Here is a 17,137-nt window from a genome sequence, read left to right on the forward strand (position 1 = left end):
GGGACCAGCAACTGGAAGCGCTCTGCACATCTGCCAAGTCTGGAAATAACTTGAGAGTTTCTCCTTCAAAAAAACCAGAATTAAGGAGCAAACCGAAGCAAAGAAGAAGAAGAAGAGTTGGTTTTTATACGCCGACTTTCTCTACCACTTAAGGAAGAATCAAACCGACTTACAATCACCTTCCCTTCCCCTCCCCACAACAGACACCCTGTGAGGTAGGTGGGGCTGAGAGAGTGTGACTACCCCACAGTCACCCAGCTGGCTTCATGTGGAGGAGTGGGGAAACAAATCCAGTTCACCAGATTAGCATCCGCCACTTACATGGAGGAGTTGGGAATCAAACCCGGTTCTCCAGATCAGAGTCCATGCTCCAAACCACCGCTCTTAACCACTACACCACGCTGGCTCCCAAACCCTGGGGCAATCAGTGGAACAATCCCTCGGGGAAAAGCGAGAACAACCGATTCCTCATACAAAGTGACGTTGGAAATGGTCCAGTCTGGTTTCCTGTAGCTGTGGGGACCTGCTGCTTCCTTCTCGGTGCAAAGAATTCTGGGAGGTTGTTGTAACTATACAGGGCTTTCCAGAAAAAAAGCTAAGAGGGATTCGGCCACACAATGGCCATAGATAAAGTCAGAGGGCTCCGGCAGGGATGGCCTGTGTCACCCGCTGTCTGAAGATGTGTGTGGGGCAGTGGAGGGAGATTTCCGCCGCCGTGTGGGGGTCCATGAAGAGCGTTCTGAGCTGTTGGAGGTGCCGCAGGCCCGAGCCAGGGCCCTCTGCTGCTGACGTATGGCTTGGCTGACCAGGCTGGGCAGGGCGTGCAGAGTGAGGCCGAGCAAGTCAATTTTCCCCTCCAGTGCGCTGATGCGCTTCTCCAGGTCCTCGTTGCGCTCCTGCAGTTCCGACATCATGTCATACATAACGTTCTGCGTCTACCGAGGGGCAAGAGGAGTAGGGGTGGGGGAAGGAGGGGGAAAAAAGAGAGATTTTTGCATTGATATAACCCATTTTGGCTAGCCTTTCAGCTAGTCAAAGGTCCATCCAATTAATGAAAATACTTTCAGACAGGAATAATGAGATTGCTCCTTTTTGCTACTGTTGTTGTTCTTAAAATGCTTTTTTATGTAGCAGTTGGGTTGGGGGGGAATTTTCTCTCACAGTAAGCCCTACAAGTAAGCCAATTACAAAGCAGCATTTAATGGGGAAGGGACTTGATATGAGCTTGGAGACTGCTGGTGCATTGATTCCCAACAGGAAAGTGTGGGTCCAGCAAGCAACAAACCTCAGGTAAAACTCACATGCACAAATGACCTGTGTCTCCTAGATCTACGTCCAATACTCTAACGATCCCCATAAGGCCCGCGGGCCAGATCCGGCCTCTTGAGAGCTCTCATCCGGCCTGCGGGCCAGTCGAGTCAGCTATCCCCCTCCCCACTCTCGATCTGGACTAGCGAGGCATGACTCGGCCTGACCAAGTGACATGTCATATCCGGCCCTCGTAACAATTGAATTTGACACCCCTGCTCTAACCACTATATCTCACTAGGGCATATCCCAATATACCCCAGTAACAGCCATAGAGGTATTGGACTCACATGCTTGCTCCACCTACAAAGTGCTGTCCCCAAAGACCTGGGTCCCTTTTACAGTGCCCTTTGGCATTCCCCCATGTGTGGTAGAGTCACCCCTGAAATCCTCTACCGTTGAAATGCACTACCGAGCACAAGCCAGGAAACTTGTCTCCGACATGCCCGGCTCACCTTTGCTAAATCCACAAGGGTGTTTGCTTGGTCATTGAGCTTCCTCTGTTCCATTTTCACACTCCTCAACCTGCAAAGCAAAAGCAAAAGAAAAAAAGCGTTGATCTGTCAGTGGGACGAAGTGACAGGCGAGCGAGAAAGGTCTGATTCCACCATCATTGCAAACGGACATGCACAGAATTCCAGATCCGTCCTTGCTGGATCCACACGCCCACACGCATACACACACACACATGCAGCTGGCTGATGAGGTCATTATTGACCCAAGCAAGGAGACCTGAAGGAAAAGGGGGTCTCTAGGCTTGGTGGGTGGGGGCTCCATTTCTTTCATTTCAGGCCTCTGCCAGGTCCCTCACAAAAACCTTTCTAGCAAGTCACTTATGTCACTCTTGTTGATGTGCGACGTCTGTGCGACGTCGTAGGGCCGCACTCAATCTTTCCTTTGGGGGGGGGGTTCTCCTTTTAAACTTATATCTTTGCCGTTTTATACATCACTTTGGGACGATCCCCAGAGAAATGGCTTTAACATGTTTTCTTTCCCTAAATACGGAGTCCAAACTCTTTCAAAACAGGGACGAGGGTGGCAAGTTATTTCCAGGCAAAGATGGTAGGTAGCTGTTGTGGTCTACAGTGTAGGTTGCCAAATTCTGCTTTGGAAATTCCTGGAGATTTGGGAGGAGATTCTGTGGAGAGTGGAAAGAAGAGGGAGTTCAGCAGGGCTGAAATGCAAATGAATTCACCCTCAGAGCTGCCATTTCCTCCAGGGAACTGATCTCTGTAGTCTGGAGAACAACTGTAATTCTGGGAGATCTCTGGATCCCACTTGGAGATTGGCAACCTTATTGACAGTGTAATTCCCTGCTGCCCCTGCTCCCCCCAACCCAGTAGTCATGTGTAGGGTTGCCAGGTCCCTCTTCGCCACCGGCAGGAAGTTTTGGGGGTGGAGCCTGAGGAGGGCGGGGTTTGGGGAGGGACTTCAACGCCATACAATCCAATTGCCAAAGTGGCCATTTTCTCCAGGTGAACAGATCTCTATCGGCTGGAGATCAGTTGTAATAGCAGGAGATCTCCAGCTACTACCTGGAGGTTGGCAAACCTAGTCATGTGATACTTGTTTGTTTGGGCCAATCAAAATTATTGCCAAATAGCAAATGCTTGCTTTGGAGTTCCCCTTCACCAGACTAGATGTTCAGTCCAAAAAATAACAGGAGGAGGAGAGGCATGATGGAAAAGCCCCAAGAAGTTTATAGCCTTCTTGAAATGGAAACTAGGAAATGTGGGAGGCTTAATTAGATTACATGGTGTTCGGTGCAAAGCAAATTTCAAGATGCACCAAAGGTCGCTGGGACAGAGAAGCAAGAAACACAGGCTGGTCTCCTTTTGAGAATATAAAAAGCTAGCAATCCTTTAGATCTGTTTCCACCACGAATTGCCTTGAGCTAAGAGGAAAGGTGGGGTGTAAATATTTTAATAAATGGAGAAGGAAATAAATCAGGACTGACGGAAGGCATAGACTAGAAGAAAAGAACAGTGATCCATCTGTTGACCAAAACGGGATGTCCATGTTAGAAGAAGAAGAAGAGTTGGTTTTTATATGCCGACTTTCTCTACCACTTAAGGAAGAATCAAACCGGCTTATAATCACCTTCCCTTCCCCTCCCCACAACAGACACCCTGTGAGGTAGGTGGGGCTGAGAGAACTCTAAGAGAGCTGTGACTAGCCCAAGGTCACTCGGCTGGCTTCAGGTGGAGGAGTGGGGAAACCAACCCTTACTTGGATGAATGCTGGATATGCCAATAAAGGTATCTGAACTGAAAAAAACAAAAACAAAAAAACTGAACTGAAACCAACCCGGTTCTCCAGATGAGCCTTTACCGCTCATGTGGAGGAGTGGGGGAATCAAACCTAGTTCTCCAGATTAGAGTCCACCACTCCAAACCACTGCTCTTAACCACTACACCATGCTGGCTGTTAGGTGGATCATTTGGTTAAAAAAAAGTCAATAGAACCAAAACTGGATATCATCCCCCAGAGGTTAGAGTCCCCCCACTTCACAGAAGCAGATCATATGCATTGTTTGGTGACAATTTGGTTGGTCTGAAGAAAAAGGAATCGCTTGGCGGTTCACGTCAGATTAACAGGATGACTCTGCCAGGGTAAAATCAAGGATGCAGCATGGACCTGGAACAAGGAGGCAGAGTTGGTTGGAACTGTCGTGTCTGTGTATGTGTGTGTGTGTATGTGCGAGTCACACACTTTTTGATGGAAAAATGGCATTCCCACTCATGGATGGGAACATCTCCCAGAAAACCACATTGCTGGGCATCTGATCCAAGCAACACTGCGCCACGATCAGAGGAAACTTGTGCCAAAATGCGCTGGAAACACAGAGTTTGCACCGGTCGACTGACATGCCACACAATCGAAACACTTGGAATGCCGCGTCTCCAAATTTCAAACGCTGTGAAATTTGGGGGGGTGACAAAACAATGGCAGATGGGTGTCCTTTGCCAGCTCCCACGGCAAGCAAGGCAGAAATGTGGGGGACTGTGTTAGCGGGAGGGGGCAAGGACGGTGCGAGAGGGGCACGGGTCCCGATGGGCTCTGCGTTAACCTTCCAGAAAGTCCAAATCAAAACCCCCAAATGGAAACCATGCAGAGAGAGTGCTCACATTCGAGACATAGGCAGCTGTGAGACAAAGATTAACTTACTTCTGAGCTCTGCAAGGATGGGGGGCAAAACAGAGACAAAACAACAGAGGTTTAAGTAACACGGCTGGGGGAGGGGTGGGGACACACACAAGCAGCCAGAGACAGACACCAAACCGGCCTTCCCCCGTTTCACCCCATCTGCCTTTCCCCCCATCCTCATGCAGAAAGTTGCGGGGGCCCCGTCAAAGGATGGGCACAATCCGGGAGCGGAAAAAAGCTGGTGCGAAATCGTGGGAGACACGCGGGCCTCACTGGGGGAAAGAATGGGGTGACCCACATGCACCCACACACTTCTAGATGTGATCTAAGGATCCACAAAGTCCAAACCCTCAGGGTGCAGTAGGGAGGGATGTAACGACTCAATGGGAAAAGCAACGTTGTTTCATTCAAATACAAAATCGTTAGGTTTGGTAGGGTTATTTTTTTTAAAGAGATAAATATTCTTTGGAAGTGATACAGGACGACATCATGGGGAGAGGATATTCACGACATCATAGAGAGATGGATATTATGAGGACAAGGGGGGAAAGGGAAGGAAAATAGGTGTTTTTTTAAAGAAAAAATACACAGGAGTGTTAAGTGTCGAAGGCAACGCGGAACAAAGGTGGGCGACTGTTTTTACCAAATCAATACGACACCAGCAGCGAAAACTGGAGCATCATAATCATACATTCATTCCCAAGCCATTACGCCCCCCCTGAAGTTTTCATTGCTCAAACACACCTCAAAACGGAGGCCTTACCAAATGGTATAGCCCTTTGTTTCCAAAGAGCGGCACTGCACTACGACAGGACTGTACCGCGTACTCATTTCAGGGCAGCATGTGGGCTTGCCCATGGATACGTCGTTTAAAACAAGAAAGGAAATTTTAAAGGCAGTGATGAGACCGGCAAGGAGAGGAAGGGATGGTGACGAAGATGGTGGCGGACCAGAAGAGTACTTGTGGGGTAGCATCTGGGAGTCTGGCTGCAGGGGGGATTTCACAGCAACTATAACTATACCTATGTTACCGACTACCAAATATCTACATCTGGTTACAACAAGCAAGTAATACACATGTATTTACAATCCAAACATAGTAACCACATCGTCCAGTTCAACCCTCCAAAAAGGGGAGGGAGATCCGTTGTCTCGGCCAAGTTCTTTAAGAGTCAAATTGTAGACCAAGTTGTAACCAGATGTAGATATTTGGTAGGTATAGTTATAGTTGTTGTGAAGTACTTAATATGTTATTAAATATCTACATCTGGTTACAACAAGCAAGTAATACAGATGTATTTACAATCCAAACATAGTAACCACAGCGTCCAGTTCAGCCCTCCAAAGGGGGAGGGAGATCCATTGTCTCAGCTGAGTCCTTTAAGAGCCAAATTGTAGACCAAGTTGTAACTAGATGTAGATATTTGGTAGTCAGTAACATAGGTATAGTTATAGTTGTTGTGAAGTACTTAATATATTACATCCAATTGGTCTGTTGTGCTGTTATTTCTGTTGAAAGTCATAGTTGTTCAGCACAGGTAATTTATTTTGTTTTGCATGGGGGATTTGGCTACCAGCTGGAGAAGGTGGGTGAGGGTGGGTCTTCTCCCATATTAGCTCTCACAGTAGGGACGTGGTGAGACTTAAAAGCAAGAAAACCATTGTTTGTGAATGGCCGTAAGGTGCAGTCGAATCCTGAAAATTCAGGGAAGAGGCCCGGACATAGTCTTGGGAGGTACCCGCTTCTTGTCTCCCCCTCCCCTGCAGCCCTGGGACATCTGGTGAACTGGGCTGGTTTCCCCGATCCTCCACATTAAGCCAGTTGAGTGACCTTGGAATAGTCACAGCTCTCTTAGAGCTCTCTCAGCCCCACCCACCTCACAGGGTGTCTGTTGTGGGGAGGGGAAGGGAAGGTGATTGTAAGCCGGTTTGATTCTTCCTTAAGTGGGAGAGAAAGCCGACAACCCGGTTCAACATATATTAGGTGCTGTGGAACACAGGCAGGACAATGCTGCTGCAGTCGTCTGGTTTGTGGGCTTCCTAGAGGCCCCTGGTTGGCCCCTGTGTGAAAAGACTGCTGGACTTGATGGGCCTTGGTCTGATCCAGCATGGCCTTTCTTATGTTCTTATTTTATTCATGTGCTTTCATACCTGGGTGCAGGGTGGAGTCTGTCCTCCCCTTTGCACTCAGTTTTTATCACACCCTCCTCCCTGGAAAATGCACCAATCTCGGGAGGCTGATCGAGACAGGCACTATTCTCTCTGACTGTCTGAACTTCCCTCTTTCCAGTGGCACTGGCAGCTTCAGAGAGAGATGAGTAGAACTGATCCTGTGGGGTCCACAGGGTTAGTTGTGGGAAGACAGATTGTTCCCCGCCTCCATACCCCCCATGCAGAAGTCATTCAGCTTCAGAAGAAGTAGAGTTGGTTTTTATACGCCTACTTTCTTTACCATTTAGAGACTGAAACTGGCTTACAACCACCTTCCCTTCCCTCCCCACAACAGACACCCTGTGAGGAAGGTGGGGCTGAGAGAGCTCTAAGAGAGCTGTGAATAGCCCAAGGTCACCCAGCTGGCTTCATGTGTAGGAGTGGGGAAACCAACCCGGTTCGCCAGATTAGCCTTTGCCGCTCACATGGAGGAGTGGGGAATCAAACCCAGTTCTCCAGATTAGAGTCCGCCACTCCAAACCACCGCTCTTAACCACTACACCATGCTGGATCAGAGAATGCTGGCTGCATTGTGAGAAAGGATCTCCCACCCTTTTGGGGTTTGTCTTTTGGTGGGTGATGTGTTGGCCTGATCCCTTGCTCCCCTAGCCTGGTGATGCCTCGCATCGCTTCCACGAGCAATTCAAACCCACATCTTGCCTGCCTTACTTTGTAAGCCCTCAGGCAGATCTGTCCCCACTGCTGTATTTGGGAAGCCCATTCCTCTGGACCACCTGCCTGTCCCCCCCTCATCTCATATCACCACCTCTTGGCCACATTTGGCTGCAATGAACGCTCGGTGCAACCAATGCTCGGTGCCAATATATAAAGACACTTTTTGAGAAGTGGATACTGCATTATCTGCTGTCAATGAGATCGGTCAATTGCGTGAGAGATGTGGCAACTTTTCTCTTTATAGTGTCAAGGGAAAATTAAATTTTATTTCCTCTTTTGAAGTGTGAAATGGTTGATGGATAGCCAGTGGCTGTTAAATCTACGGGAAGGAAATATATATAACCAGAAAAAAAAGAGTTGGTTACCCTAAGAGAGGATTTGCGCAACCAACTTCCCTGGATGCGAGAGGGAGATTTTGTAGCCATCAAATGAAGGATGTCTGTTGGGGGTGGGTTGCCTAATTCTGGAAAGAGCCCTTGACTGGGGGGAGATGGAACTGGGGACAGAGGCCGGGACAGGGTGGAGACAGCAGCAGGCACCGGGATTTGAAGCAGGTAAACGTGTAGGACTTACTGATGGATGGCTTGGAGGAACTTACGCTGGTGTTTCCGCACCTTGGCGTGATCGATCTTCTTCACCAGCTTGGTGTGCTTGTATATCAGCCAGGTTTCCCTGAGTACGTTGGCGGCAGCGTTTTTGACCTGGGAGATTTGGGGCAGGGAAGAGGAAACAAGACAGGAATCTGGTAAATACAGAAATCGGACATACCCTTGGGAACAAACGTAGAACTGGTCGGTCCCTATGGTTTCAAACAATGCCAACGGCTGTATTGACTGGGTGTTATTGCCGAATTCCAAAAAAATGTTTTTGCATCTGTGGAACATCTGCTCTGGAGGACTTATAGGTAAAGGTAAAGGTCCCCTGTGCAAGCACCGGGTCATTCCTGACCCATGGGGTGACATCACATCCCGACGTTTACTAGGCAGACTTTTGTTTACGGGGTGGTTTGCCAGTGCCTCCCCCAGTCATCTTCCCGTTACCCCCAGCAAGCTGGGCACTCATTTTACCGATCTCGGAAAGATGGAAGGCTGAGTCAACCTTGAGCCAGCTACCTGAAACCAACTTCCGTCAGGATCGAACGCAGGTCGTGAGCAGAGCTTGGACTGCAGTACTGCAGCTTACCACTCTGCACCATTGGGCTCCTGGAGGACTTATACCTCTACTTATTTGAATGCCCTCTATATGTGGAACCCAGGGCTAAATTTCTTGCCGGGTTGGTTTCTGGCCAAAACACTTGTGCTAGTGCCAAGAAACTAGTATTTCTGTTAAAAGATACTGATTGGTTTGTTTCTCATAGGACTGCCCTGTATGCTCTGGCAGCAAAGAAAATAAGGTCCAATATGGCTGCTAAGGGAGCTGATCCTTCAAGTTGATTTTAATGGTTGCTAGGTCCCATTGGCCGATTAGGGCACCACTACAATTTTTAGTTATTATTTTTTGTTGTTGTTGTTTTTGTATGCATCGATTTAGCACAGTTTTATTATGTATATTTATTATTAATCCAGAATTTTATTAACCTAGTATTTCCTTTTATTATGTATCTGTGGAATCCTTGACATGTTTGTAATGGCCTATGGCTAAATGCAAATAAAACCATTCAACTGACAACCTAGAACTGGTAGGGAGGATTTTCATGCTTACAAAATTCTTCACGCTTGAATTTCAACTTTACATTTTCAAGCTCCAGACTATTCGGTCTCGTTTCTGAAGGGGAACCTGATGCGTTTAGACTCTTCCATGGCTCCGCTCTTGATTTCCAAATGTCGTGCAGAGCTTTAGGCCAGATACTGCTCAGTTCTTTCCATTCTGGAACACAGGGCCAAGCTAGCTGATCCAGCTACCACGGGTCAGGTTAGGCTTCTCCAGCCCAATTTGCAAACAGATGTTAAGTTAGGGAACAAATGTTCCCAAATGCTCTGGGGCCCCAATTGACTTGGGATAAATGGCAAGGAGGGAAAATGGAAGCCCTTCCTCCCCCTCTGCCATGCTCCAGAGCTGAACCAGGCCCCAAACACTTTGGAAATGTTAGTTTCCTGATGTAATGTAGGGTTGGCTATTCGAGGCAGACGTATTGCCTAGTTTGGCCCACAGAAAGAGAAATCGTGATGTGAGCATAGGCTTGCCAGGCTCAGTAGCTCCACCGGCGGGAGCTTTGCGGGGCCACGGCCACGGTGTGCAATGCGTGTGCACACCTGGCATGGCACGCGTGCACACCCCACGTGACATGCCTACGTCACTTCCAGGTTTACCTGGAAGCGATGTGGACGCTCTAGTGATCTCGGCCCAAACTCTATGGTTTTCATAGAGTTTTAGCCGAGGTTGCCAGAGCATCTGTGTCGCTTCCGGGTAAACTTGAAAGTTTGCGCAACGTGTGCGCATGCATGAATGCACTGCTTGCCGGCCCTCAGCTGGTCGGTGGGCAGCCCAGTGGATTGGTGGGATTTTACCTGCCACCACCGGGCACTTGGCAACCCTATGTGAGCATGTGTTGGGTTGTAGAGAGATTCCTTTGCGTGGGGCCTCACCCAGGTATAGGGTTGCCAGGTGCTTGTGAATCAATTCCAAAAAGGGGGGGGAAGGTGCTTGTTAATGGCGGCCAATTGCCCACCAATTAACAGGCCTGCCAGCTGCCCCTCAGCTCACTGGTGGGGAAAACAGGCCAGCTAAAGGGTGGCACAATAATGTCCCTTCCAAGGTAAACCCAGAAATGATGGGGACGCTCTAGCATGTCCCTCAAAAATCTCTATGGAAACTATAGAGTTTTCAAAGGAATGTGCTAGAGCGTCCCCATCACTTCCGGATTTGACCGAGATGCTCTAGCACATTCCTCTAAAAACTCTATGGTTTCCGTAGAGTTCTTTAAGGGATGTGCTAGAATGTCCCTAACACTTTCAGGTTTACCCCGGAAGGGACATTATTGGCAACCCTACCCAGGTCCGGTTCAAAATATTTTGTCATTCCAAGCAAGGTATACCCATTCCTTTCTGGGACTGTGCCAATCACGAGCCCGGGGCCACCAAGACAAAGCCTCTGCTCTGTCTCTGATATGATAACCATCTTCAAGTACTTGAAAGGCTGTCATATAGAGGGGGGTGCCGAGTTGTTTTCTGTTGCCCCAGAAGGTTGGACCAGAACCAATGGGTTGAAATTAAATCAAGAGTCTCCGTCTAGACATTAGGAAGAACTTTCTAACCGTTAGAGCGGTTCCTCAGTGGAACTGGCTTCCTCAGGAGGCTCTCCTTCCCTGGAGGTTTTTAAGCAGAGGCTAGATGGCCATCTGTCAGCAATTCTGATTCTATAACCTTAGGCAGATGATGAGAGGGAGGACACCTTGGCCATCTTCTGGGCATGGAGTAGGGGTCACTGGGTGGGTGGAGTGGGAGGTAGTTGTGAATTTTCTGCATTGTGCAGGGGGTTGGACTAGATGACCCTGGCAGTCCCTTCCAACTCTATGATTCTATGATTCACGTGGGCAGACATGAGGAACCGGCAGAGGGACAAACAGTCCCTCTCCCATTTTGTGCTGTCTCGATCACCCGTTTAATTAATTCTTGAAATGCGCATGGTTAAATATGAATTTAGCATAAAATGAAACCTTGGAAATTGTTTCATCGCTGTGGGCTGGGGGAAAGTAGAAAGGTGAATGCCAAGGAGACGCCTCTTACCCGCTTTGATAATTGCGTATCCATCATGAAATTGTGGACGTGTTTTTCCGCTTTGGTGAGTTCCAGCTTCCGTGCAACGACGGCGACCACCAGGGCTGTGCACCCCGCACCCTAAAACACAGAAAAGAGGGGGTGATTGTGAGCCTGCTGTCCCAACGCTGAGGTCAGGGTGGAACAGCCAAATCTGCTGAATTTCTGCCTGCCTCACGGAGCATGAAGTCCAGATGGGTCGATTTATACATTTTTTGTCCCAGCCTTCCTCCAAGGAGCGGAGGGCAGCATACATAGCTGCCTCCTTATTACATCACCACAACAACCCTGTGAGGCAGGTAAAGTTGAGCGGCCCGAGATCACCCACCCAGTGAGCTTCATGGCAGAGTCGAGATTTGAACCCAAGTCCTAGTCTGACACTCTCACTGATACACTACAGTGGGGTGTGTGCATGCACACACATATGGGGGTGTTTATCACACACACACATCGTACAATTCATTAGGGATGGCCTACACATACAGTAGGCTTTTCTCTAGCTCTCCAATTGCTGGGAATTATTCCTTTCTTTAGCTTCCAAAAATGTGATCTCCTACACTACCCTATGAAATGGTACAGTCTGTTCTTATAACGCAGGTCTCTATCATCTCATGATCATCTCATTTATAGTGGCTGGCAACCGGTGGGCTTCTGAGGGGCCGGGGACATGATGGGCACCGTTGGAATGATGGCATCATGTCACTTCCAAGGAAAACGGGAAAGTGACATCATGCCTCTCTAGGACTTACCGGAAACAGTATGGGTTTACCATATTGTTTCTGGTGATTCCTAGAGCAGCATGACATCACTTATGGGTTTCTCCTGGAAATGACATAACACCAATATGCCAATGTTTTTTTTTTTTTTTACTTTATTCTACTCCTGCTGGCCACTGGAGCTGGGCAACTGGAGCTGGGTACGGGAGATCTCACACATCCACTGGGTAGGTGGCAGCTCTACTGTGCCACAGGGGTACATAAGAACATAAGAAAGGCCATGCAGGATCAGACCAAGGCCCATTAAGTCCAGCAGTCTGTTCACACGGTGGCCAACCAGGGGCCTCTAGGAAGCCCCCAAACAAGACGACTGCAGCAGTATTGTCTTGCCTGTGTTCCAAAGCACCTAATGTCATAGGCATGCTCCTCTGATCCTGGAGAGAATAGGTATGCATCATGACTAGTACGCATTCTGACTAGTAGCCATGGATAGCCCTCTCCTCCATGAACATGTCTACTCCCCTCTTCCAGCTTTCCAAGTTGGCAGCCATCATCACATCCTGTGGCAGGGAGTTCCACAATTTAACTATGCATTAAGAAATACTTCCTTTCATCTGTTTTGAATCTCTCACCCTCCGGCTTCAGCAGATGACCCCACGTTTTAGTATGATGAGAGAGGGAGAAAAACTTCTCCCTGTCGACTCTCCCCATACTAGGCATAATTTTATAGACCTCTATCATGTTTCCCCTTAACTGCCTTCTTTCCAAACTAAACAGCCCTAAGCGTTTTAACTGCTCCTCATAGGGCAGTTGCTCTTGACCCCTGATCATTTTGGTTGCTCTTTTCTGCACCATCTCGAGCTCTGCAATACTCTTTTTTTTAGGGGTGGTGACCAGACCTGTACGCAAAATCCAAGTGTGGTCTCATCACAGATTTGTACAAGGGCAGGATGATGGCAGCAGTTTTATTCTCTATCCCTTGTCTAATTATGGCCTGGCCTAAGAAAGCCTACCTGGTGCCTCTGGAAAAGTCCTCCCTTCCCCATCTCATTCTCTGGCTTCTCCTGATTTACAGGCTCCTGTTTACACACTGGGCAGCCAGGTGCTAGTAACAACAACACACTGCTGTGTCCAGAGTGCAGCATGAGCATTTATGTGCTGCCAACCTTACCACAGGTAGGCCAGTATTGTTATTATTACGGGTGTGGAGGTTGCCAACTCTTGGTTGGGAAATTTCCGGAGATTAGGGTGGGGGGTGGAGCCTGGGGTTAGGGTTGCCAGCTCCGGGTTGGGAAATACCTGAAGATTTTGGGGGCGGAGCCTGAGGAGGGCAGGGTTTGGAGAGGGGAGGGACTTCAATGCCCTAGAGTCCAATTGCCAAAGCAGTAGGGTTGCCAACCTCCAGGTAATAGCAGATCTCCTGCTAATACAACTGATCTCCCGCCGATAGAGATCAGTTCACCTGGAGAAAATGGTCTCTTTGGCAAATGGACTCTATGGCATTGAAGTCCCTCCCCTCCCCAAACCCCGCCCTCCTCAGGCTCCGCCCCAAAAACCTCCTGCCGATGGCAAAGGGACCTGGCAACCCTACAAAGTGGCCATTTTTCTCCATGGGAACTGATCTCTATCAGCTGGAGATCAGTTGTAATAGCAGGAGATCTCCAGCTAGTACCTGGAGGTTGGCAACCCTACCTCTGCACTAGGGCTGCTAGGTCTACCACTCCAGTGGGGGACCTCCAGCCCAGCAGCCCCAATCCCCTGGTCAGTAGGGTAGAAGGGGGGAAATTGCTATAAACTAGAGTTTCGGTATAATAGTGTCACCTTGACATCACTTCTGGGTTCACAATAGTGGAGCAAAGGCCATTCATGTGTCCTCACTAGGGCTGCCAAGACCTCGTTGGGGGCAGGAGATCCCCTACCCCCAGGTCCCGTTGCCCGATGCCACAGGAAGCAGCAATGGGGGAAAAATTAAAAAGAAAAATAAGGCCTCCTCTACTCATGGGAAGTTCTTACCATAGAGTTCTTACTGATTCCTAGAGCTACTTGGAAGGGAAAAGGGTAGCTCTAGGAACAACTGGAAACTCAATGGTAAGAACTTCCAGTTTTACCATAGAGTTTCTGACAATTCCTAGAGCTAGCCTTTCACTTCCAAGTAGCTCTAGGAATTGTCAGAAACGCCATGGTGAGAAATTCTTGTAAGTAGATGAGGCCTTAATTTTCATTTTTCATCCAGGATGCTGCTCTCCCAGCCCTGCTGCCAGATGTCAACATTGGGCTGACTACTAGGGTTGCCAACCTCCAGGTAGTAGCTGGGGATCTCCTGCTAGTACAACTGATCTCCAGCCAATAGAGATCAGTTCGCCTGGAGAAAATGGCCGCTTTGGCAATTGGACTCTATGGCATTGAAATCCCTCCCCAAACCCCGCCCTCCTCAGGCTCCGCCCCAAAAACCTCCCACTGGTGGCGAAGAGGGACCTGGCAACCTTACTGACTACCCTACTCTGGGCCCAAATGGCATGTGGGGCCTCACCATAATGCCGGTCAGCAGGCAGACCCCTTTCCCGCAGTAGGTGTGGGGGACCATGTCACCGTAGCCGATGGAGAGGAACGTGATCGAGATCAACCACATTGCCCCCAGGAAGTTGCTGGTCACGTCCTGCTTGTCGTGATACCTGTCAAAGAGCCAGAGGGAGAAAGTCCCCATCAAAACCGACTTAGGTTCTTTCCCCACATCCCATACCTGGCCCCAGAGAGGCCTTAGGAGCCCCCCAACATTAAGTCTTCATCTAACGCAGCCAGCCACTTGCGATGGGGAGAGGGCCTGAATTTAAGCAGGTCAAGGCCAAAGACACTGTGATCACCCTTCCAACATGTATCTTTCCACATTGCTAAAATCAAATCAGGAATGACACAGGCTGCTAATGCAACGTAAAGTGGAAGAGGAATCCTATTACTTTTAACAAACAAAAAAAATCAAATGTGCATTTCAGACAGTGCAGCTTTTACATTCAATTTGCATATCCAAGGGATGCAGAATACAAGAGCCAAACGAGGCACCATTTCTGGAAATGGCTTTAAAAAAAAAAGAAAAGAAAGAAAGAAAGAACAAAAACCAAAAGTGCATTTGAGCTGACGTCGCTGTGAAAATCAACATACAGAGCTAGGAAGTAGCTCCCCCTCACACAATTTATGCACTGTTTCTGGAAATGGCCATCTCCGGCTCCCTCCCTGTGGCACCCTGAAGCATTTAAAGCACATTTTAGTATTTTGCGCAAACCAATCAAGAGGGCAATTTGTGCATTCTCCCTGCTGCATTTGCAGGCCGTTCCCCATAAACATAAGCGACTGCCTGTTCGGTGGGTCAAAATTATTTCAAAACCTGAAGGGTTTTGTTCCTTAAAAATAAATAAATCTCAAGACTCCTTGTTTGGGTCGGCAACAAGTCTGAATTCGCATTCCAGCTGCAAGCGAGCTGACATTCTAGTGAGGTTTCGATTGGGCCTACCACAACATGCGGCATGCGGTGCTGCTTCGGAAAAGGGTCAAGAAGCTCACAGAACTGCATATTCAGCTAGGGTTGCCAACTTTGGTTTGGGGAATTTCTGGAGGTTTGGGGGCAGAGCCTGGGGAGGGTGACATTTGGGGAGATTGAGGGATTTCATGGTTATAATGCTATAGAGCCCATCCTCCAAAGCAAGGGTTGCCAACCTCCAGGTAGTAGCAGGAGATCTCCTGCTATTTCAACTGATCTCCAGCCGATAGAGATCAGTTCACCTGGAGAAAATGGCCGCTTTGGCAATTGGACTCTATGGCATTGAAGGCCCTCCCCTCCCCAAACCCCACCCTCCTCAGGCTCCGTCCCAAAAACCTCCTGCCGGTGGCAAGGAGGGACCTGGCAACCCTATCCAAAGCAGCCATTTTCTTCAGGGGAACTGGAGATCAGTTATAATTTCAGTCGATCTCCATGCCTCATCTGGAGGTTACGTATCCATAAAATACCACTGATCCACTGAATATGATGGTTTATATAATTTCAAAAACGTAATTTCCAACCAATAATTCAAATTATGTTACAAAACAAACTACAAGTTTACAAAGTTTTGCTAATCTTATCCTTGTTTTGCAAGGATAAGAAACAAGGATAAGATCTGTGAAACCTTGTAAACTTGTATAGATTGTTTTGTTGCATAATTTGAATTATTTGTTGGAAATTACGCTTTTAAAGTTATATAAACCATCATATTCAGTGGGTCAGTGGTATTTTATGTATATGTGTGTTCCAGGTACCACTCCCCTTTTGGTATTGTATACCCATCTGGAGGTTGGCAACCCTAACCGCAGAGCAAAAAGTAAATTCTCTCTCCTCTCCCCCTTGTAACCTGCTTGGCAGAATTTCAGGGTCCTGGAATTTTATAGACACAAAACTATGTCTAAACTTTCCCCCAAGTCTGTGTTCTCACAGACACCAGGGAGATTGGGGGGGGGGGGTAGGGTTGCCACCTCCGGGTTGGGAAATACTTGGAGATTTTTTGGGGGGGGTGGATCCTGAGGAGGGCGGGGTTTGGAGAGGGAAGGGACTTCAATGCCATAGAGTCCAACTGCCAAAGCGGCCATTTTCTCCAGGGGACCTGATCTCTGTTGCCTGGAGATCAGTTGTAATAGCGGGAGATCTCCAGCCACCACCTGGTGGTTGGCAACCCTAGAGGACGGGGATACACCTGGTGGAAAATATGTAGACTTCCCCCAGTTGGGTTCCATTCTTTTATTTTTAAACTTTTTTAGTTAGAAATTGGAATTTACAAGTTTTAACATTATGAACTGCAGATAAAAAGGGCAAACATATTTCAAAAAATAGATATATTGCAATAAAGGATCCATGTCGGTTGATATTAGTATTGTATATCTGTTCATAAAAGTGTCAGCTCAGGCGTCTATCCCTAGCTTCCCATAAACAGACACACTCAGGCAGGTCAACCTAAGCAATGCTGATTTATTAGGAGCAAAAAGACAGATTTAAGAAGTTGACTGCCTCTCACTCAGGAGAGGGTGCTAATGGGGTCTAGGCAGGTGGGTTACCGTCTAAAAGCATTCTAGGCAAAAAGCAAACAGAAGTGAAACCACAGTGCCGTACTAAGAGATAACGATTCCCAGAGAATCAAAGACATAACAGGATTTGCAGCATGGGAACAAAACCCTGACCAGCAGCCAGAGCCTGGCCTTGACAGGATCCCAACTTCCAAAGAAGCAAAGGTTTGACAAAAAGGATGCCAGTGTTAAGAAGAAGAAGGGTTGCCAGGTCCCTCTTGCCACCAGCAGGAGGTTTGT

The 17,137-nt window shown here is 48.2% G+C and overlaps 1 protein-coding gene across 1 annotated transcript in view; it reads right to left on the reverse strand.

The window, feature by feature from the left end:
* Positions 1-604: 604 nt before the first annotated feature.
* The window catches only part of KCNN1 (potassium calcium-activated channel subfamily N member 1), a 76,326-nt gene continuing 59,793 nt past the window's right edge, over positions 605-17,137 (reverse strand). Inside the window, exons 5-9 of the mRNA XM_056844498.1 lie at positions 14,343-14,484; positions 11,067-11,177; positions 7,915-8,042; positions 1,764-1,833; positions 605-935 (exon numbers count right to left, since the gene is read on the reverse strand). Coding sequence (XP_056700476.1) covers positions 663-935; positions 1,764-1,833; positions 7,915-8,042; positions 11,067-11,177; positions 14,343-14,484 — 724 coding nt within the window. The 3' untranslated portion in view covers positions 605-662. The remainder of the gene's footprint in view (positions 936-1,763; positions 1,834-7,914; positions 8,043-11,066; positions 11,178-14,342; positions 14,485-17,137) is intronic.

Source organism: Euleptes europaea, chromosome 2 (genome assembly GCF_029931775.1).
Source record: "Euleptes europaea isolate rEulEur1 chromosome 2, rEulEur1.hap1, whole genome shotgun sequence".
NCBI lineage: Eukaryota > Metazoa > Chordata > Lepidosauria > Squamata > Sphaerodactylidae > Euleptes > Euleptes europaea.